This window comes from Oenanthe melanoleuca, chromosome 1A (genome assembly GCF_029582105.1).
Source record: "Oenanthe melanoleuca isolate GR-GAL-2019-014 chromosome 1A, OMel1.0, whole genome shotgun sequence".
Lineage (NCBI taxonomy): Eukaryota > Metazoa > Chordata > Aves > Passeriformes > Muscicapidae > Oenanthe > Oenanthe melanoleuca.
This window is the reverse complement of record NC_079334.1, coordinates 41,293,935-41,316,745: the sequence shown is the minus strand read 5'-3', so window position 1 is coordinate 41,316,745 and position 22,811 is coordinate 41,293,935. Positions and strand designations below refer to the sequence as shown.

The following is a 22,811-nucleotide window of genomic DNA, read 5'->3' as shown; positions in this document are numbered from 1 at the left end:
CTATAAATTCTGAGATAGTTTTTTATTCTTCTGACAATGCAAAAAGCCCTAAAATACATGTGATTCACAACCTTGCACATGCCTGCAGTTCCACAATGGAAGTAGAAAACTCTGCACGTAGAGGTACACAACCAAATAAAACTTAGCTGTATTGAAAAAAGCAAGAATAAAGTTGTTTTATCAGACAGGAATGAAGATTTATCAGAGCACAGACAAGTCAGATTTGTCATTCAAAATCCATTCTAAGGCTTTTTTTTCTGGAAGCAGAGTGAAAATTTAATGGAGAGTCCTGTATTTTAAGGACTTCCAGACCAAACAAAAGCATCTTTTCCCAGGACATGTTTCATATACTACCAAAGGGGTGCCCAAATGGCTTTTTATGTGCCCAAGGAAGGAGGAAGACGTGGGGAGTTAAGGCTTGACTGGCTTCCCTTGGGAAAAAAGGCTGTAACCAAAGGCTTGTACTTTGTCCAGGTAGGGATTCAGTGTTCCCTCACTGATGTCAGTGCTGGTCTGACATGATCCATAAATTAACTTCATGCAGAAGAATTGCAGGAAGTAATGACCAAACTGTTTGTGCAGGGAACTTGCAGGCACAAATGATTATTAGTCAGTGCTGGGGGCCAAGTGCATAAAAGCACATTTTCTCATTGCTCAATGTCTTTAATCCAAGCACCATGTGTGCCTTCCTCTCCAACACTCTGACACACAAAGACCCGATGATGTTTTCATGATGTGTGCGAGGAGCATTCAGACAATCTGTTGGCAATTCCTTCCTTTACTTATGACAACTACCCTCCGGACATCAAGAAAAACAAGGCTAAAATTCAAGAGAAAACAAACTGCCACAGATAGGCAGCAACACATCTTTTTCATAGGAATACACAGAAAGAACAGAATAAGAAGCCTCCTCCCCGCACTTTTTTATTAGTTTAGACTGGAAATATTTTAGTGCCAAATAATGACCAGCTAGTTTCTTGGGGCCAGATGAGCAGGGAGAAACATAAAGAGGTAATAGGAGGAACAGTCCTTTCACCAGCAAAGAACGATGGTGAACAACAACACACTCTTTGTACAGCCCTAAGGGTGTTTCTCCTTGAGAAGGTGGAGAAGGGAAGGAGGACTGTGCTGGCTGAGGTCACTCTGGTCCATTTTTTATGGATTTGCTAAGCCCTGCTCCTGCCCGTGTTCCCTGCTGAGCCGTTCCACCCCTGCCTACAGACACAGCGCTCAGCCCCAATGCTCAGCTGCTGGGGCTGACTCACTCCCAGCCCCAAATGGCTACAACTCTGCATGCCAGCATCCAGTCTGTCTTAGTATTAAAAGCTTCTGTTTTTCAGGCACTGAGCTCATGGAGCCTCTGCAGTGGTAAAAATAACACTCCCAAGCAGCCAGGTATTTATCTGATCTGCTGTCCTCAGCTCCCCATAGGGTTCCTACAGACACTTGGCATTTTCATTAGCACTGTATGAAAAACTTGTTTGTGCTAGGACTGGGGTATGGACAGGAATGAAAATGTCCATGCCACTTGCTCTGCACAAATTCAAAACAGAAGCAGGGGGAGCTTGCACTGCAGTCCCAAAAGCATTCCCCTATTTCTTATTTTGTCTGCTTTCAAAGAAGTGCTGGTAGCTATGGAAGCCAACAGCTAATGCAAAAGTTACCTTCCCCCAAAAGAATAAACAGTTTGGCCAGAGGACTGATACAGTGTTGGGAAGAACAAAGTGCTTCTGTGATGCCACTGCTGTTTTCTCCCAGATGCCACATTTACCAGGTAAACTGAAACCTGTGCTGTCCCTCCCCTCTGTGAAGTCCAGGCCAGAAGACCTGTGAGGTATATGAAGTCACAAGAATTATTTCACTGAGCCATTCTGAACCCTCAAAAGGCGCAGAGGATGGAAAAGCACAGGGTTTGCTCTCACACAGCCTCTCTATGGGCTGGATTGATATCGGTATTGACTGATATCAGTAACTATAGTAAGTTCCTCTGACTTCCTACTCTCACTAATTTTGCCTAGAAAGTATAATGCTTTGTAATGGCACTGTTAAGCAAATAAGATGTGCCATTGCTATGTTTATTTTGCACATCTTATGCTCAGGATATCAGATCTGAATTGATTCAGATGTTCATGGTAGTGCACATTTCACACTGCAGGAGCCCAAAACTTGTGAGAGTGAGAGTGGAGAACAGGCTGGGTCTGCTTCGTTAGTGCTGAAAATGCTCCCTTAATTTTTCTGCATTTGCAGAATTTTCAGGGATGGTGCATGTCAATACTGGATAAAGCAACCTAGAACCTTTCCAGAACTTCTCAAAAGCAGTGAATTTAAGATCTTTCTAATGTGCAAAAAGCAGTGAAAGTATTGTTAGGACTTTAATCACCTGCAGAGCAGAAATGATCTATCTGTGACAGTGACAGCAGAACTATACATTTATGGGAAAAATGAAAGAATTAGAGTGTAAGAAAAAAATCTATCACTAATAGACTAGGTTTAATGCTGAGATTATGGCATGAGAGCAGAGCATTTAAAGCAGTTCAACTTTCAAGCCTAACTACAGACATCACGTTAGGATCCTGCATCTCCAAGCTTCAAAGAGGGAAGGTCTACTAGCCTGCTTAGTTAGGTCCTCCTAACTTACTTCCTTTGATCTCAGCTGGCTGCTCTATTTCAAGGCCAACAGATCTAAAGGTATCATGAATCTAACAAAAAATATGATCCACTTCTAAATACACACAGTTAATTTTAGGGAGAACAATGCTGTCATTTACTGAATGAGACTTCCACATTTAAGTTTGGCAGTTTTTTGTACAATGTGCTGGTGCAGATCTACACACTTGGGTTGAGCTTAGTCACCAACTGCAACTTGCTAGAAGTTTCCCTGGTGTTCACACCCCTGTCTGATCTACATCACTTAAAAGAAATGCATTTTTACATCCTTTGGAACAAGCATATCACTTAACTCTCATAAAAACTTCTGAAAGAATGAGAAGAGGATGGGTTTATAGTTTATAAAAAACTAAAGCAGTAAGGAGAAATTGAGGATGTTCCTTTGCTGACAGCCTATTATCACAGAAGAGGTAACTTCTTTTTCTCTCCTTACAATGATGCCTTTTCAGGGCTACCTAAAAATAGAGGCCTAAGGCATCAACATCAGTTACTGCAACCATCAGTTTGTACTTTCAGAGATGGAGCATGGGTGGAATATTACATATAGGTTAAAGTACTAGGTAAAAAAAGCAGCAAAAATAAAATAAACTCAGGCCACTCTGCTAACAAAAGATGTAAATTACTGCCCAGCCTAGCTTAGTGACAACACAATAATGAGACGTTCTACGCTCCTAAAGTAAATGCATTAACTCCTTTGATTACTCTTAGATTTTTCCAACCACAGCAAACTGTAAGCTAGCAGCATGACTCTAGCTATGCTGGCACAAAACTCCAGAGCAGATGGCTATATGTACCACTTTGGCCATTTACTCTGCTTTACACAGGGCTCAAATTATGTATTTCCCAAAATCCTAAGAAATGACAAAAGTTCTATATTTTTAGATTTGACATTCAAGAAATGACATCTCTTTAAAGCAATCTCTAAACTCAATAACTATGTTGAATAGTTCTCAAATATTGTAAATTATTGTATTTCTTCTCTCAATGAACATTTATCACTGAAATCTGCACACAATTCCCAACTGATTTCTTAACGATTGTTTTTCAAAATGAAACGTCTTGTACTGAGATCCAGAATAACACTTACTCATTCAATGGCACTGTTTCATTTTTAAACTATTAAATTCTCCTTTATAAAAAGTCTCTTTTTTTTTTTTTTTTTTTTTTTTTCCTGGAGTTAAGTAGTCTACCTCAATTCTTTTCTATACTAAAATCTTGGCTGTATTTATGTTGGCTTTCAAGGACTCTCACTGAATAAACTGTAGGAGTGAGATGAAAACATTATATGTAACATATAAAGGAATATAAATATTCTTGCTTTAAAAAGAGTGTTTATTGCACCACGCTTCGAATAAAGCTCTGGAGATCCTGTGACACAAGTAAGAACTAGGTACTAACTCACTGCAACTATTACTACTGAATATTTTTGATGTCTATGTAGCTTGCAGAGCACAAGAAAAATCCCTGTCTACTTCTGTAGTAAATAACATGGACTTAATTTTCTCTAGCACTCCAAGTAGTGACTTTTTCCACAAAAAAATTTCACTGAAAAAAGATGTCTGAAACTTCTAGCTAATATTTTCAGGCTTGAATGCTGTACCTGATTATACATGGACTATAAATCCCTCCACTTGCTGGCAGTGCATGCATTCTTTAAAACACAGTGAAATTCCATGGAGATCAGCTACTCACCACATGAATACTTACAGAAAAAGAAGAATTCCTGTGTTGGCTAAGGCAAAAGCAAGACCCAAAATCCCACTGCCCATAATTGCATTGCTAAGGTTGAAGACAGACATTCCCAGTGAAGTAGTTCCTGGGATCTGGAAAAATAAAGACAGATGTGTCAGCAACAGCTTGGAACAGAGCAGGGAAATATAACTCCTGCTTCAAACCCCGTGTTTTGTGACGTATCAGACATAAGTAACTACTGCTATGGAAACAATTTAATAGTAAGTGTTTGAAAGAGGAGAAAGCGTTGCTGAACTCTGTCACAGCTATGCTGCTTGATAGATTTTGTAAACTGACCCAAATTGTACAGGTGACACACAGGTCATGCTGCACTTTCAGTTTTAAACCCCATCTTCCACTACACCTGAGAAACATCCTGGACGTGTAATTTATATATGGTATATATGGAAGCCACAAGCAACCACCACAACTTCCTGCCTTAACACAGGCCAGAGGGATTCCCTTGCCTCAACCCAACCAATAAGCTTGGGGGTTTTGTTCTGGGGTTTCATTTAAGTGCTGATCCCAGGCAGTTCCTACTGGAAATTGAATTCGGTTATAGTTGTGTGTGCCCAGCACTTCTGAAGACAATGTCTGAAGGCCTTTCATACACACAAGATGCAGTTCATCCTGACAGGGAACAGAACAATGAGAGAGACTTACATATTCATCACATTTCTTCTTCTCAAGGTGACTGTTTGTGAGACTTCTTCTGCTTTCTCGATCCGAAATAAACTTACTGAAAAAAGTCAGAGGATTTATTTCCAGCGAGTGCTTAGAAAATATGAACACATTCATTCCATAAGCAGCATGTGATTACAAAATACACAATGTATAAAAGCTGTATGTGAAAAGAGGTGAAACTCAGAACTGTTCAATGAGCCAGATTATGCCTCACCGAGGCAGTGTACATTGGGCATCAATAAAGGTAACATCACTATAAGATCAGAATAAATGTGCATATATACAAAATATATGTATATACAAAATGGTCTTTTAGGCTTCTTAGGAAAGAAGCACAATCAATTTTATGGATGGAAGAGTAATTTGTTTGCACAGAAGCTAAGAGGAGATACTTCTCCAGGGTGCTGCAGAGGCACGTGTGACCCTCTGCTCCCAGCCCCAGCATGTGGGGTGAGCGTAACTAACACCACTCTACAAGGCAAGCAGCCATTCCCTGCAGCTGAATGGGTTGTACTTATCCCTTTTCCTTGTTATCAGGCCCTGAAGGTCCTGTGAAGCAAACACAACAAGAAACCAAACAGACTTCTTCTTCCCCTCCCTATCGACCTCAAGACTCCTGGGCATCAGCTCAATTACTTCTGCCTTGCCAGGCTGGAAGGTCCCAGACACACAGCCCACCAGATAGTGCTGATGACCTTCCACAGAAGAGGAAAGCCATAACAGCATCCTGGGCACTGACTATAAAATCAAGCAGTTTCAAGTACTAAGTGGGGAACATGGGACTGCAGCTGCCACTGGCCAGAGACAAACCCCTGTCCTCTGCATCCTCCAAGGATTATGGGAGAGGCTTATATCATTTTACAAGATTTTTGAGTCAAGATTATGACTGTATACTGATAAAACAAACCATAGATTAAGATCTGACCCCATCTGCTGAGAATCCAGGTGACTAGAAATTCTAAGTCAAATTGTACTGTAAATTCTATATTATGCTCCTTACAGACTATACTGCTTTGATTCTGCTTGTTTAAATCCTGTGCCATTCTAATAATAAATTTTGTGCTACATTAATCATAACACCCTGCTAAAAAATAAAACTTTAATTGTAACTATGAACTACTGCCATAATCATTCTGCCAAGAATCCCTAGAAGATTTCATCTGTCCTCTCCCTGTCAGGTGGCACTGCAAAACTCAACATTGCCACTAAAACCTTAAGTAGCCACATAGGGCTGGTATGGCTGGAGTGAAGAGGAGGAAGATGTGACACACGTGCCAGTGCTGGCTGGACAGTCCTGAACCAGGCAATTTAGTCTGTTGGTACACTCTTCTGGGATTTCCATGTGTCTTTCAAAACTCAGCGCTGAATTCATCATACTGCAAAATTAAACATTCCTGTGCAGGAAAACATAGACTAAACAGTTTTTCTTTCTCTTTACCCTTTACTTGTTCTGTGTCCTTGATGTATCCACATTTAGGAACTTACTGTCCCCCTGTGGCAGTGCTGGCATCCTTGGGATTTACGACACTGCTGATTTGGACAAGCTGTTATGTTCTCACAGATCGTCTCTTCAGCAAACATTTTAGTTTGTATAAAGCATTCTTTCAGCTTTTCATCTTTGGAAGGTTTATGCACAATTAAGTCCCTGGCATCTTTGCTAATCCACAGATGGTTCTTAGTCTGCACTGGCTAATGCCTCAGCCATCGTACACGTCACATACCTAACCAGGGGCTGTCACCAAGTGTCAGAGCCCATTTTAGCTGTAGCTACATTAAGCTGGCTCTTCTTAAATTGAAACAGACAAACATCACTGAACACAAACAGCAGCACTGCTGGTCTTTTCCCAGTGGGAAACATCTACTGGCCAGGGATGTATAGTTCAAACTGTGACTCAAGACCTTGCATCATCTCAGTACATAGAGCAGTATTGAGGCTGGTAATAAATCCATGAGCTTGTAAAGACAGAGACTGAGCAAACTTCCTTTCTGCCCCAGCTGTGGCCTAATTACTAGTGATATGTATGCTAGAACAGCTTCTAAGGCTATACCAAAACCATGCAGCCATAATGCTGCTGACTTGGCTTCCACTGATACACTGTGCCTTGTGTCTTTAACATTTTGTGTTTATGCCTTAAATCCGGCCATAGATGGCAAAATGTAAGTAGTATTTTAGCTGGGTTTTTTTCAATTTTGACTGCTGCCCATTGGTCTGCTTTGACTTCCTTTATATCAATAAAAAAGAACTATAGACTTCTCCTGTATTTTTAAAATACTAACTCCAGCAACTAATTTGCTGCAAAATATAGACATGATATCAGATTTACCAGCCCTAACACAGTTGGAATAGATGGCTGAACCTCCCCCACCGTTTTATGAAGTGAAAAGCAACCACTTCCAAGATAGACTGATCCGGAATTAGCTTTCCAAAGCACACCTTGTAGGTATTTCATCCTCATGGAACAAAATCTCAACCTGATTCAGAGCATGTGCTTTTTCTCTTTCATGTCTGTTTAAAGCCCATCTCTTGAACACAGGCAGCAGAGTGTGAACAGTTTGAAAAAGACATTCCAGCTCTCTCTCGAAACACCCTGCAGGCAATTTGTACAGGCAGGAGCACAGAGAAAAGTTTTGTCTCTTTTGGATTTGTAACTGCTGCTGGGAACATCTGTGGACTTTGCCTTCTTCTGTCATTTATGGAGACCATGTGTCATTTTAGATTTTGTCAAGAGTTATGATAGAAGTCACTAGTCTGCTCCCGCCAGTTCTGCTCATCCCCCTGCAGCCAGTTCCCCCTTAATAATTACAGAAATAACAAATTTGTAGATACTATTATTATTGCCTTCTGGTATTAAATTTCCATGAAAATTATTGTTAAAAAACTAATAGATGAAAAAGACAACACTTGAGTAACATTGCTTGAATATAAAAGTGACCATTGGACTTTCCATTAGAATTGACTTCTGACAGAATAAACAGCTTCTGCACAGCTGGCCATCTTCCATGGCCAACAAGCACGTTATTTCCTTTTGGATGGGACTTTGAGAAAACCAGTCTGATTTGATAAATTGATCCAAAGTATCTTCTTCTGAGTTAGTTCTAGAGTAAAAATGGAGTGGGCTTGTTGTCCAGCTGGGCTCCTACCAGCAAGCTCTACCCTGCATTTCCCACGTCACACTGCACATTTCTCCATTTATGCTGAGTGATCTGTACAGGAGGGCAAAGTCAGACAAGGGAATGCAGGTTCTGGGACCCCAAACCATCAGGTACAGAGCACTGAGCTCAGCTTTCTAATGGGGCATTTCCCAGCCCCTGCCTCCCAGCCCCAGGACAGCGTGCCCAGACAGCTCAGCAGCAATGCAGCACAGGGGAATGTGGGCTCTGCCTGTGCTGCATTTGCTGTTGCAGGCAACTTAACCTGCAAATCCAGGAGAGGTCTGCCTTGGGACAATGCTTGGTGCAGCCACACCATAGCACAGACAAGCTTTCCATACGTGAAAAATATTATTGATCTTAAATGAAATAAAATAACATTTTTAAAAAGTAGGGTGAAAGGTAATCCAATGAATTCAGCAAAAACAAAATTTATCAAGATACTGCTTTTTATAAACATGGATTTTTTTTATTTCAGGGTGGTTTTTTTTCTCCCCCTAGAGCATATGAAAGGAAACATATGTTGGAATACTGGAATTTCAACTGTGCCACGCATCTGCTCTGCTTAATAAACGTGCTTAGAAAACAAGCCATTCATTGTCACAGAATGTTGTGTTTTTGACCTTTATGAATATGACACAAATTAAGTGAAATGCCTGCTCATGCCAGCCTCTCCCAGCCCTCCCAAGGATCAGAGGCCACTGTGAGAGGTGCTGTGGCAATGCACTGTAGAACTGTCTGTGCCATCAAAACCTTGAGACTCCCTGACAAGCATGAAATCCATTTGCACTGTTTGTTGTCTTCATTTCAAATGCTTTACCCATCACTGAAAGACATAACCCGTTCTTACATATTTGTGCTTTCCTGTTTTGTTTCCTGTATCACAGCTGAGTATGAAGAGACTATTCAAAACTTTTCAGATACATTAATGAAATATCCTGGCCAAGATATAATGAGCTCATCCTTGTGATGCATGAAGCCTCACAGCTGGCCTGGAAAGAATAGCTTAATCTAATTATTTTCCTGGTTTGATTTAGTGCAAAGTAGAAACTTAGCCTTATTGATAAAGTGGTTTAAAAGGATGATGTTTAACTATGGTTTCCAAATTTAATTTATTTAAGGACTTCAATGAGAAATGTTTGATTAAGGTGATACCCCTATGCTAACCACTTTGGCTAAGCAGTTAGCCAAAAACCATTTAGCCATCTCAGATACGTTTAAACATAATTAAATTAAAATGGTATTTTACAATGACTTAAACATTTGTTAGGGAAAGCTAGTTTTGCCAAGATGGCAGAACTTTATCCTTAGGCAGCTTCCTAAACTGCATGTTAACTTCAGCAGTGGCAAAGATTTCCAGAGCAGGCATGAACAAGAAATGCTTGATCTGAATTACACTATGAAACTTGGACTAGATCTTAGCATACCTATTAACAACCTTGTTAAATGAACAAGGGGTGCTGATAACTTACTAGCAGCTACAAACCAAAACACACATTTAGACACCAGCTTCCTGAGAGCATTGTCATAGTTATAGTTAAGGAGCAAGTTATCTAAATACTGATTTACAATTATGTGCAGAGATTGCAAAGTTTTATAGCCAGGAGACATAGTTAGAAGTCACAAAATCTATGTCTGGGTTTCATGCAAATCTCTGAATCGACATTTTCAGAAGACATTCTCATTCAACATCTGCATACAAAGAAAAACCCCTCTTAATACAGCCTCTTCAAATCAACATCCCCTCCCTACATATAACTATATATTAACTATAACTATATATATAAAAGGCTGGAAAGCCAAAGGAACATATAGGATTCCCTCCCAAGATCAAGAAATATTTGGAGTTTAGAGACAGATTTGGAATCAGCTTGTGCCTGGTGTACTATTTCCAAAAGACCCTTAAAAAGTTGCTCTACACTGAGCTTGATAAACTACGTCCTGAGAGAAAAAAAAATTTAAAATTAAATACAGAGTGCAAAATCAAACAAGTTGAAACAACAAAAAGGTAAGTTAGTTGAAAATTACAGATCTAATCTAAAGCTCAAGTGAAATCAACAGAAAAAGTCCCACTGATTTTGATGGACCTGGGCATTTTACAAGGCCTCACATCATGTGCCAGGCAGCACAGGATGTGTTGTTCCCTATGCCTGTTAACCTCTTACTCCATGGAAAAAAAGGTGTTTGCCAAAATAGTTATCAAAAGGGACTAACCACATCCTTTCAGGATGTGCTCAGCACGGGTGCAGAGCAGGCTATGCCCTCCTGCTCCTCACACGTGGAGGTGCTTGCACAGGGCAGTGGCTGCAGGTGGCTTAGGGACAGCTCAGCCCAGGACACGCTGGCAGGGCTGCACTGGAAGCTGTGGGCAAGGCCAGCTGCCTTGAAACTCTTGGTTTGGACATGGAAAGGAACATGAACAAACTGGGATACACAGGACAAAACAGTCATGCATGGGATGCAACAGGTGTCCCATGAGTGCCTGGGCAGGGGGCTAAGAGAACCACAGTAGGCTATATTCTATAGCCAGATGATAGCTCCTCCTTCTGCAGAGGAAGCAAGCTCTCCAGAAAGCAACAGAAAATTGTGGAATATGTTAACCTGCCCTCAGAGCCAGAACAACAATCAGAAATTCTGCCTCTGAGTTTCTGACCCTCTTTCTTCACTCCACTTTTCTTCTTCTTTCTGCAGGCAGTCTGGATCCAGCCCAGATCTTGCCACGCTTACTGTGCCCTAACTCCACAAAGCACACTGTGACCACAGAGGACCAGGCACATACAGCACGCTCCTTCCCCACCCTCCATAAACATTCACCAACAATGAAGTGCCAGCAGGGTTTTTCCCCACAACAGTTACTGATGGCATCAGCCAAAGTGCTGGGGAGGCACAGCCAGCCCGGTGTAGCCACTCCTTGTCTCAAGGATATAAATCCTCAACAGGCTCCAGGGAGTGAATTTACTGCTGTCAGCCCCTGAGCTCCTCTCCTTACAACATGAACCAGCAGGAAAGCAAGCAGGTTCATACTGGAACTGTTTTGTTTTGGCAAAGTTGGAGGGGTTTTTGTCTCTCTCTTGGCTTTTTTTTTTTTTTTTTTTAACAGAAGTGGTTTGTGTTTCATTTTGGCACTTTCCATCAAAGCAGTTGCATCAGAAAATTCCTGACCAGCTCTAATCTCCATCAGCGCAGCTGCGCTGCGGTCACAGCACCACCCACCCTGCTGGTGACGGCCCCAGGACTTCCCCCAGGGGGACAGGCTGCTCTCTCCTGCCCCTCCCCTGCCACCAGCCCGGTGCCCTGCTCTGTCCCACGGTATGGCTGGCTGGTTTTGCTACCTGAATGCTGTGGGCAATGCTGGGTGCTTATTCCCACAACTGTCGCCAAATCCGTGTCCACCCATGCAGTTGTGGGTCCCAAAACTGACTCTAATCTCACCTGGGAAAAAACAGCTCTGAATTTTGTTTTAACACTGAAAAGTGAGATTCTTATGTAGCTGGAGAGGATACTGCCAACAGGAAGAAAAGGCAAGAGAAGAAGATTTTAAAGATCATAAGCTAGGTGGAGGCAGCCCGGCAGAAGGGCACAGAATGATGTGCCGGCACAGGCTTCCATCAGGGCTGGATCCCTGTGCAGGCACTGACTGGCCCTGTGCTCCACCTTGGTTAGCAATATTTGAACAGGAAGTTTGATCAAAACAGAGCTTCCTATTTTACAGCTCACAAAATACAAACAGGGTCTGTCAGCAGGTCTTTGCTGTAAACTGGATGGCTCAGCACCTGTTGGAGGCTGGCAGGAAGGGCTGGAGAACTGCTCTCTGGTGGAAAAGGCAGCTCTTCAGAAATGACTGTGAGCTTATGGAAAAAGCCAACAGCCTAATAATTGTATCAATAATAATGGTAACTAATAATTTTCACCAAAACTGAGCAATTTTTTAAACTTGATCTGAGTTAGGTGTAAGACTCTTTCACCATCTTCTTGCCACTTCTGCCTCAAGAGAGCAAATTGCTGCCCAGTTTATCTTGCCAAATTGCAAATGCAGACTGGAACTACATTTGCTGCCAACCACACCAGCTGTAACTCCCCAGAAGCTTGAATATATGGAGGTGGCCAGTCAAGTTAAAGCTGTCATATCACAGATCAAAGGTCAACTAAGAGACTTCCCCAAAATTATGCCATCATATTGTTATTACTTCTATGCTGTGTGCAAGCAGACATCTAAAAATTTTGGCTTTTTTGCTGCATTATATGCTTGTGAATTTTATTAGACTAATTTGAAATATTCAAAATGATGAATAAATCGCTACTTTGTTTGCTTTATCTGCTATTGCAGCCTATGCCCAACAGATGTTACGTATGAAATTCAAATTACATCTTCAAATGGAGCATGACTTGGTAATGAATAATTCAAGACATATATTGAAAATTAGAATGCTGTTTTTAAACAGTGTGTTTCTTAGCACAGGCAACGTCAGTGGAAAAATACTCACCTATTTATCTGGCCATTTTCCACCTCTGTGAAATCATTTGAATCATTGCTGATGTTATCATCTTCAGGGACAGTCATATTCTGCAATTCAGTCAGTTCTAATCCAGCTTTGAAATGCATGCTGGGTGAGGAACTCTGCCTATCCAAGTGGTTCTTCAAATACTAGTGTTTGGTTGGTATCTCGTGGGTAAACTGCAGCCACAGTGTCAGGACCTAAATAAAACAAAAAAATCCAAGATGTACACCACCATCAGCAGGCTATATCACCAGGAAAAACCAGTGAAACCTGCACAGGAGGGACATCCATACCAACCAATTTTGCATTGTTAGGTGGACCTCAGGTTATCACCCAAATACACTGCAGAACAGTAGTAACCTTGTATGTCTTAATGAGATCAACGTCACTAACCTTATAAATTTACCCCATCCTGCAATCAATTGCTGAAGACAGTTTTTTTTTTTTTAACTTGTGAGCAAACCAAGCCTGTGTGTTTCAAGAAAAAGATTAACCTCCTACAAACTAAGAAACAAAAATTATTTGCTTGTCCAAGCCCTAATTCAATATCTGGTGTTTGTCTTCTGTGTGTTCTCCATTCTTACTTAAGAATACAAAATACATGCTGATGCTAAGAAAGAGGGACAGAGTTACCCCAGCAGTATGTTCTACTAATACACGTATTCCAACCTGTTAAGGATTTCTGGGAAAGCAGAGGTGCAGTGGATGCTTTGTTTAAGTTTTTGGATGGTCAAACTTGTTATGAACAAGGAGAGAAACAGAAAAAACCTAAATCCCTAAGCTCATGTATCACAGAAAGAGCAATGTATACCTTTTATCAAGCAGGTTTTTTTTTCTAGAGATCAGGTGATCTCTCCTCTGATAGATGTGCTCCATAAAAGCACAGAGAATAACACCAAAGGCAGATCAGAGAAGTCTGCTACAGTGACATACTTTCTCATCAGCAATCAGCAAATCAACTGAAAGACCAATATTTTCTGGAGTCCAACCACTCTCGGCTGAGCTACAACTCCAGCCTGGTAGTGAGGCAACAGCATGTTACTCACAAACAAGCTCTTGCACCACAGCTCTCTCCATTTCACTTTGTGAATGAATTTCCTGCAGTATTGCCAAATAACAATTCAGCCTGGGGTACGTGGTGAACTCTCAGATACCAGATTAATTTGGGAATATTTTTAAATTCTCAGGGCTACCTCAAAGCCATCAAACTGCTTACAGGCAACTGAAGAGGCATGAGCATCCCCAGGCTCTTGCAGGGCGAGACAGGAGGATGTAGTTCACTTGTTCAGTTATGACATCTGCCTGTTTCAAATTAAGTCTGCAGAAGCCAGTGCTTCTGTTTTATACCACATCCCCACCACGTAGAAGATGGCTTTGCAAACGAGCAGTTTTTTCCTTGTAAATACTTTCTCAGAAATGCCATATTTAAGTTTACACATGCTCTTACCAATTCCTCACGAGCCCACCCTGTCTAACCTTCAGGTGCAAGGTTTAAAGGCTAACAGCACAGCAGGGCAGGATCCTTCTCTTCAGCTGAAGGAGCAGCCAGGCATGTGATTATGGTGGAACACTGCCTGGTGTAAGGGTAGAGTTTGGGCTGTGAGAGCTGGGTACTTTTCAACTCCTCTGCAAAAGATTTCCACTACAGATACCACGAGAAAACTGCTCAGGTATTAAAATGTTGGCACAATAAAATACTTTAAAAAAAAAAGGAAAAAGATTCAGGTCGCTGATAAATAAATGCAGACTGGCAAGCAGAGGGTGGTTTTAGCATTCTGGAACAGTCTTCCCGGAGGCTGCAGGGATAAAATAGTCTACCTATTTTGGAAGAGAAGCACAACCTTTTTATAAAAGGATAAAGCCACAGGAGATGGTGACTGCTGAGGTGGCAAGGACCAAGCCCACTGAATTCTGATATTTCTTGTGACCAGGAGTTCCTAAAATAACCAATTTCTTAAGAGACCTGGAAAGCTCTGCACCAGGATCTGTGTCTCCTGGCATTTTAAAGCCTGTGTAAAGGTTCATCTGAGATTCAAGCAGAGAAGCTTTTCCTTTGGGCACCGTTTTGCATAGTGATGCCCAGGAGGATTTTCAGAACTGCCTTGACATTGCCTGTGCTAAATAAATTGCCCCTGAAGTGTTTCAAAAGCAGGTGCTGGAATTAGCAGCGTGTGAGGTAAGCGGCGCACAGGAGAGCCGGCTGCACAGCCCCTGACGTGTGCCTCCAGCTTCACCCTCTGCCCCTCTGAAACACCACAGCCCCAGACTGGCACCAACACAGCTCCCTGCCTCACTCCCAAGGAACCTCTGCAGCACAAAAGTGACAAGCTTTGTCTGTTTCAACCAAAACCCTGCCTCTACAGAAAACTAACTGAAGACTTTTCACAACGGCATGTAGTGATAGGACAAGGAATAATTGCTTTGAACTGAAGGAGGACAGGTTTAAGTTAGATATTAGAAAGAAATTCTTTACTGTGAGGGTGGTGTGGCACTGGAACAGGTTGCCCAGAGAAGCTGTGGTTGCCCCATCTCTGGAACAGTTCAAGATCAGGTTGGATAGAGCTTTGTACAGCTTGGTGTAGTGGAGGGTGTCCTTGCCCAAGGCAGAGGGGCTGAAACGAGATAATCCTGAAGGTCTTTTCCAACCCAAACCCTTCAAGGATTCTATAAGGCAGAGCAAAATCTTAGAGCAAGCTGAAACACCAGCAATCATTTCAGCAGATCCCATGTTTCAGTCAGGCCAGTTGCTCCTGAAGCATTGTGACAGTGGGCACATCTCCGAATATGCATCAGGCTCTTGTTAGGGTAAGTAATTTACTAAAAAACCACCAAAACAAAACCCTGAAACAAACAAAAAAATCTTGAATGAAATAATGCACAGCACTTCCAAGTATGAGAAAACTTGATGTCAGTGTCAAAACATGAGGTGGGTGAGGAGAGAGTGGTGGGGCTGGGAGCTGAAGTTTTCATTGTCGTGGCATGAACTCATCACAGACCTTTGGCAAAGTAGAACCCATATGTCCTCTGCATCTCCACCTATAAAATTAAGATGATAACAGCCACACTAACACTCAGTTTGTGAAATGCTTGAAGATTCAGAGACAGAGGGTCATAGAAGTGTGATACCTGGAATAAAACACCATGCAAATCACAAAATTTTTGCAATGATAACTTTATCTTAGAGATAAACAGAGAAAAACCTTTGTCACGGCTAATTCCTCTGGGCACTCTCCACAGTCAATGGAGTGTAGGTGGTCACATGAATTTCATCCCCAAACCACCTACTCTAACCTTCAAGTTCACCCATGTGACAAATCACAGCCTAAATAAAATCTAAAATCCCAAAGGTTAGGGTTCATGTCAACTAGTGTAATTCTCTACAAGCCAAAAGTCCACTGCAGGCCTGCCACTTGGCCTCTTCAGGGGAGCCTGGTGCTGCTGGAGGATAACCCCCCTGACCCATGGGAGGGGTCTGCAGTCACACTGAGCTGTTCCCTGAAATTGCAATAGCTTTGCTCCCAAAAGGAGGCTCAACGCTGGGATAGCTGAGCTAAGCAAGCTGCCACCTCAGGTGTACGTGCCACTAGTGCTGTGAGAAAGAAACCCAAAACTGCTTCAACTAATAAAAATTCACCATATGTTGATACTGAGCTATATTGGAAGCAGCAGGATAGTATTTGTACTTTTACGGCCTTTTCATTCAAGAAATGTCTTAAAAGAAATGCAAATAAAAATGTTATGTTGGCAAGAGTTCTTAGGCTGAGCTTTACTCCTAATTCACATTGAAAGACAGGAAAGAATCACGTGAATAGTGACTGCAGAAATCCCAATTACCTCAGTCACTGTGCCTACTGCTCTGTCCACCCTTAAACCCCTCAAAGGGAAAACGTCCAGTGATCTGCCATCAAATCTCTCTTTCCAGACACACAGTCAATCATAAAGGACAAATCAGAATTTTGCTCTTACTTGCTCTACTTGCTCTTTTGTTCTACCCAGATGGTCAAGCACTCCTTCTTGAAGAAGACATTACACCAAGAGGAAACCAGCTAAGAGCTAATGAATCTTCAAAATGAACCTCAAGGATCTGTGTTTGCTAGCTGATCCAGCATCTCTGTTTAGCAGAAAAAGCACTGTTCTGGCCTAGCAGCATATCTTTCTCTTTAAATATCCCATGATAGGTCTTGTTAAAGCCGTTACAGATAATTTATTTGTTGTGTGCTGCTTTTCCTATGGGAAAGATAACAACTGGTCACAACTTCAGGAGGACTATGAGATGACACAAGAAGATAAAATGAGTTTATTATTTTCAAGGATACCAAGACCTTCACAAGCCATTAAAACACATTCCACGAACTCTGGTCTTTTTCTCTGTTGACTTGTGAAACATAAAAAATAAAAATCTAGTTTCCTGGAGCTTCCTGTTAAAATTCCACAAGCACAGTAATGAGATCAAGAATTTTATGTTTGAAAAAAAAAAAAGGGTAATACTGACAATCTATTTCTTCTGGTTCATGCATGAATCCTTTCTAGGCCACATGTGGAAGAGGTATAATCTCAGAAAACACTTCACTGGAAGTTGTGTTTCTAGAAAGAACATCATCACTCTTGGTAGTAACCACAACGCCTTAATTCACATGCCATTTTTTGGTCATATCCTGTAAATGACACAGTTCCAAAAGTGTCATCTTAAGGCACATGGCTGCTCAAAAGCTGACCCAGTATGTGAGAGGCATTTGGGTAAGTGGTCAAGCTGGACAACACCAAGTCCATCTCTGGGTTTGGTTTTGCAATGTGCCCTCTCACCAGGCGCTTCATTCACTGCGCGCCTCCCGCGGCCAAACGGTGTCGGGGCTGGTAAACACACCCGAGACACACTAAGCACTTTTAACTATGGAATTCAAGGTAATTTTCTCAAAAGACAAAATGTGACTCAACTTTCTTCCCAAAGGGAGTTTTGCCAAGAACTCCTCTTGCTTACAAGTCATCAGAACTCTGCACTTGAGTTTCGCACAAGCTGTTTTTATTCCTGCAAAGCCTGAGATGTGATACGTCTTTCTTTGCTCACACTTCTGAAAGTTCTTTCAAAGAAGAGCAATATGACCAGTAAGACACCATGGATTATAAATAATGAAACACAGAGACTGAAACTCTGCATATGGACTATTCACTTAAAGGACAAAAAGCAAGAATAGGCTTTATACGTAAGAGTATCACACTGGGAGGCAGGGAAGCAACTATCTCCTTTTTGTTCTGCATTGGTGACACCTGACATGAGGGACATAAAGCTCCAGACTTACTCCTCATCTACAGAAAGGACAAAATGGACAGATTAGAGAAGAGCCACTAAGATAACAAAGAGCTTGGAAATTAGACTGACTCACATCCACTGAGCAAACATCTGCAGTGCTTGAAATGTCATTGCCTCCAGCTCCTGAGCTCTGCCCCTCTGCAGCAGGCAGCAGCCACAGGAGCAGTGGAAGGAAGTGGGCTCACCCTGGCCCCAGTGGTGCCCCAGCTGGCCCCAAGGTGCCACAGACGACCAACAAAGTGCTGGCAAACAGTTAAAAGATAAGATGGGGGTGGGAAAACAAGTGGCAGAAGTCTTGGGAAGGAAGCTCAGAAAAGGGCATTATAAAAAGCAAGCGACGAGAACAAATGTGGATTGTCAACATTTCTCTTGGCAGTGCATGACCTTGTGCTGCAACAGGAAAGTTCCTGCTCTGCCCCATCTCTCTCCACACTGCCCTTCCATGCTGCCATAAAGGAAGGGAAGACAGTCCCAAATTAAGTCTCGACAGGCTACTCAGCTGATCAAAGGCAGGCAAATAAGAAACCATAAAATCCCAGTCTGATTCACCAAGTGATTCATTACTTTAGGCAAAACACTTAAGGATGAGCCATAAAGGAAAATGGTTTTAAGTACATTTTTGTTTAGAGCCCTTCCCAGTCAATTTGGGAAAGGCATTTGGCAGAGGAATATAGTCGCATTTTTTCCTAATTATATTTCTTTGTGAAATCCTCTCGACAGTCTTGGTTTTCAGAAGAGATCCCACAACACACTGCCACAAATAAATGCACTCTTGTCTTCCACAGAAAGTGGAAATGCTGTATGAGTGGGGCTTTATGGGTCACTGCAACAAAATACACTATCCAGATGTATTTCTAAGGGTTAAAAGCAGCTCTGAAATTCCCATTTAAATAAACTTTTGTATTACAGAAGGAAGAATGCTTTGTATAAGTTCATGTGTCACTCACTTTTCCTCAGCCCCAGTTTACAAGTAATTTCTCTGCCTCAGTTTTCTTGACTGTAGAGACTCAAAGCATCATTTACCTGATAAGCTTGGGCAAATATTGTAAGTTATCTGCAAAACATGAAAAAGCTGCCATTTTTCCCAAGAGCAGCTGCTCAAACTTCTTGGATTTGATTAAGGTCACAGAAGTAAGTATCCATCAAAAAGAAAACTGAATTCAGGCTTAAAATATTTAAGTATTTCCACAACACCCACTTGCCTTCACAATACAAACTTTTAAGTGATGGTTATTATCATGTCACTTGCTTGGCAAATTCCAACAGAAATGAGCAAGATGCTAAAAAGAGAGAGAAGAGCACAGGAGAGAGTCCCATTTCTGCTCGGTCACCACTCTTACACTGCTAAGAACAAGCTCCCAAAACAGCAAACACAGACAAAATGTAGGACAAAGACCCAGGATGAGCAGCCTGCAAGCAGGAAGGCTGAGAGAGAACTGCCTCCCCTTGCATCCTTTAAAGCCCTTGTAAAAAGCAGGATTTGGGCACGAAGGACAATTGTTCCTCCACGTTTTACAGCAGTCTGCAGAAAGCCTCAAACTCAGGGGATAATCCTCTTCACACGGGAATGTGCAGCTTGGTGCTCACTGCCAACAACTGTCTCCCATCCTCAGCCAGCCTGGAGAGCCCAGTTGGTCCAACCACAGCATAAATAGTCTCAAGTGACAAGACAGAGGATGCTGCAGTGTGCTTCAGTGAAGTGCTCTCTCTATGGTGCCTCTTAAAAAGAAAAAAAACCCCGACCTTCTGAAAAGGCAAAGTCAGATAGGAGTCATTCGGTGTGACAGTGAAGCAGATCCCGTTTTAGTCAGTGAATTTCCACCGAGCCTCAGCAGAAGGCCCCAGCTTCCCAGCAATATGGCAGCTCGGAGCTCTCACGCAGGTTTTGCAAAGCGGATTGCAGCGCCATTTCGGCAGGGGCTCCTAGCCTGGGAAGGGCAGCTATTGATACCCACATCCTTCAGCAACAGATGGAATTTCCTTAGAGAGGCTTTTTAAACAAACTTGGTGTTTTGGTAGCAAATGAAGTAAAATTCAGATGAAGGATGCTGTTTTACTTCTGAACTATGAAGGTTAAATTCAGAATGCAGGAGATTTTTGCTTTGCTTTGTTTTGCCTGTCATTCCTGCAATACATTTTATCAACTAACACGTATCTTTTTCTTACATTTTACTTTTAGAACAACGTCTGTTCTATTATTTTGCCTTTCAAGCACAAGTAAAAGCCAACCAAACCTGAAGGTGAACGAAGCACAGCACAGGTTCCTATTTATAATTTGGACAAGAGATTGGCAGAAATGCCCCACATCAGTCTGGGACTCTGAACAGCCTAAGGACGGTGGCACAGGGAAACTACAGCTTCGCCTTCCATAAAACCAGCTGCCAGATCCAGGGTTTATTTCACTCCTTCCAATGCCACATAAACAAAGCACGTTTTACACACCTCACCTTCCCTCTCTCAAGGAAACAGACGCATCCCAGCTACAGGTTGCACCACGAACTCTGCAAAACAATGGAACCAGCCGCCTGCCACAAAGGCGAGCTGGAGAACGCACACGTGAGCCAACGCACCCGGGCACTCTTCACTCGGGCCTCTTTTTGTTCTCGCCCGTGCTCGCCGCAAGCGCCCACCCCAGCTGCTACTATGAATTTACGGGCACCACGCACACGCGTGCGCGCCCCGGGCCCAGCCTGCATTTTGCGAATGCCGTAAAACTCGCGCTGACCCCACGGCAGCGCTGGGTTTCAGGGAGAGGCGGCAATGTTCCCCGGGCACGGCTGCACGGCGGCCGCGCTCTGCGGGGGCTGCGGCACCCGCCGCCCGCCCGTCATGAGGGGCAAGCTCAGCTAGCATTACTATTTTTGCTTTTCGCTGCCAGCGAAAGCCCGCAGCCGCAGACTGCCAGGTTTTATTTCCGCGGGATTTATCTGTTCGCCGGTGGGTTTTTTCCATGCCCGCCTCACGGCATCGCCCCCCGCCTCCGGCGCGGCAGATGCCGCATGGCCGCCCCGTCCGTGCCCCGGCCCCTGCCCGCATTTTCGGCGTTTGCGCCGGGCAGCAGGGCGGCGAGCAGACACGCCGTGCGGGGGATGGGGCAGGGCTGCGCACACGGCGGGGACAAAGCGCGGGGAGCTCGGGCTGGGGCTGGGGCTGGGGGTCCGGCCCGCGCTGCGCCCAGACAAAGGGGGCGCGGGGAGCCTCCGGCTGCCTGCGAGCGCTGCCTACCTTCCCCAGGAGCCGCGGGGACCCTCCGAGAAGCGATCCGCCTTCCCGCCGGGATCCGGCTGGAGAACCCCCACAAATAATTACAGGGATAAAAATAAAATAAAATTTAATTACAAAAAAAAAAAAAAAAAAGAAGAAAAATAAGAAGAAAAAGGGGCGAGGAAGGGGGGGAAATGAAACTGGCGCAAACGGCGAGGAAGATGCCCTTGTTCCCTTCCTCCTCCCGCCGCGGGTGTGCGCGCACGGAGGTGGGCGGGCTGGCGGGAGCGCGCCGTGCGCGCCGCCGCGCGGGGCCGGAGCGGGGCCGCGCCGCCAGGTGCTGCGGGGCCGAGCGCTCACGCGTGTCCGGGCCCCGGCACACACAGCTCCCCCCACCAGGGACCTTCAGCGCCTTTCCTTCTTTATTTTTATTTTTTTAAATTATATTTTACACTTTTTTCAACGGACCACCATTTTTCTCTCTTTTTTCACGCCCCGGTTGGCCACAGGAGAATCCCTCCCGACAGCCAGGCTGGATTTTTGTGGCTTGAAATGCCTACGGGAGATCTGGCATTATTGTCTTGGCATTATTATTTCCTGTTTTGTCATGCAAAATGTGTATGCTGAAAATGCTGCCACCTGTGCAAGAGGTCAGAGCATTTCCTGCTGGGGCAAGACACTTCCTCAAAATGAATGGGGAATTCAATGCACAGATGATTTGCTGTAGCTTGTTATTTCCATACTAGTATCTAGAAAGTATGAATTTTTTGGCTTGGGAAAAACTTTTCAAGAACTTACCTGAAGCAAGATACTGCATCTGTCCTTGGCCCCCCCTCCCCCTGGCAAACACATGACTTGCATGGGATATCACAAGGCAAAGAATGAAAGGGTGATGGAGCCTGTGGGTTTGAGAACAGTTTGCCTGGCCACCCATGGAGGGTGATGGCTTCTGGGAAGCTTTCATGGCAACTCTTTCAGAAGCTTCTTGAGGTGCTTGCTCTGGAATTTCCACTACTGGGTCTGCTAAATGTCAGGCCAAAAAGGCAGATGACACACATGAAGAACTGTGGTTTTCAAATTACTGACTTTGCATATACAAATTGGATTCCTGTTTTGGTGCTTTCACCACGTTTTTTCTTTTTTTTTTCCAGTAGGGCAGTTCACAGAATCATAGAACAGTTTGGGTTGGAAGGACCTCTGAAGGCCATCTAGTCCAATCCCCGGCAATGAACAGGGACATCCTCAACTGCATCAAGTTTCTCAGAGCCCCACCAAGTCTGACTTTGAATGTTTTCAGGGATGGAGCATCCACCACCCCTCTGGGCAACCTCTTCTAGTGTTTCACCACCCTCCTTTTCCTTACATCTATCTGACCCTCCTTCAGTTTAAAACCATCACCTCTTGTCCTATGGCAACAGGCCCTGCTAAAAAATTTGTCACTCTCTTTCTTATAGGCCCCCTTTAGGCACTAAAAGGCCACAATAAGGTCTCCTTGGAGACTTCTTTACCCCAGGCTGGACAACACCAACTCCTTCAGCTTTTCCCATAGGAGAGGTGCTCCATACCTA

General features: G+C 43.3%; 1 protein-coding gene across 1 annotated transcript in view; it reads right to left on the bottom strand.

Moving 5' to 3' along the window:
* SLC38A1 (solute carrier family 38 member 1) overlaps positions 1-19,948 on the bottom strand; it is a 39,950-nt gene extending 20,002 nt beyond the window's left edge. Inside the window, exons 1-4 of the mRNA XM_056482057.1 lie at positions 19,918-19,948; positions 13,665-13,747; positions 11,446-11,664; positions 4,375-4,399 (exon numbers count right to left, since the gene is read on the bottom strand). Of these exons, the coding sequence (XP_056338032.1) occupies positions 4,375-4,399; positions 11,446-11,664; positions 13,665-13,747; positions 19,918-19,948 (358 nt within the window). The remainder of the gene's footprint in view (positions 1-4,374; positions 4,400-11,445; positions 11,665-13,664; positions 13,748-19,917) is intronic.
* Between the last annotated feature and the right edge of the window lie 2,863 nt (positions 19,949-22,811).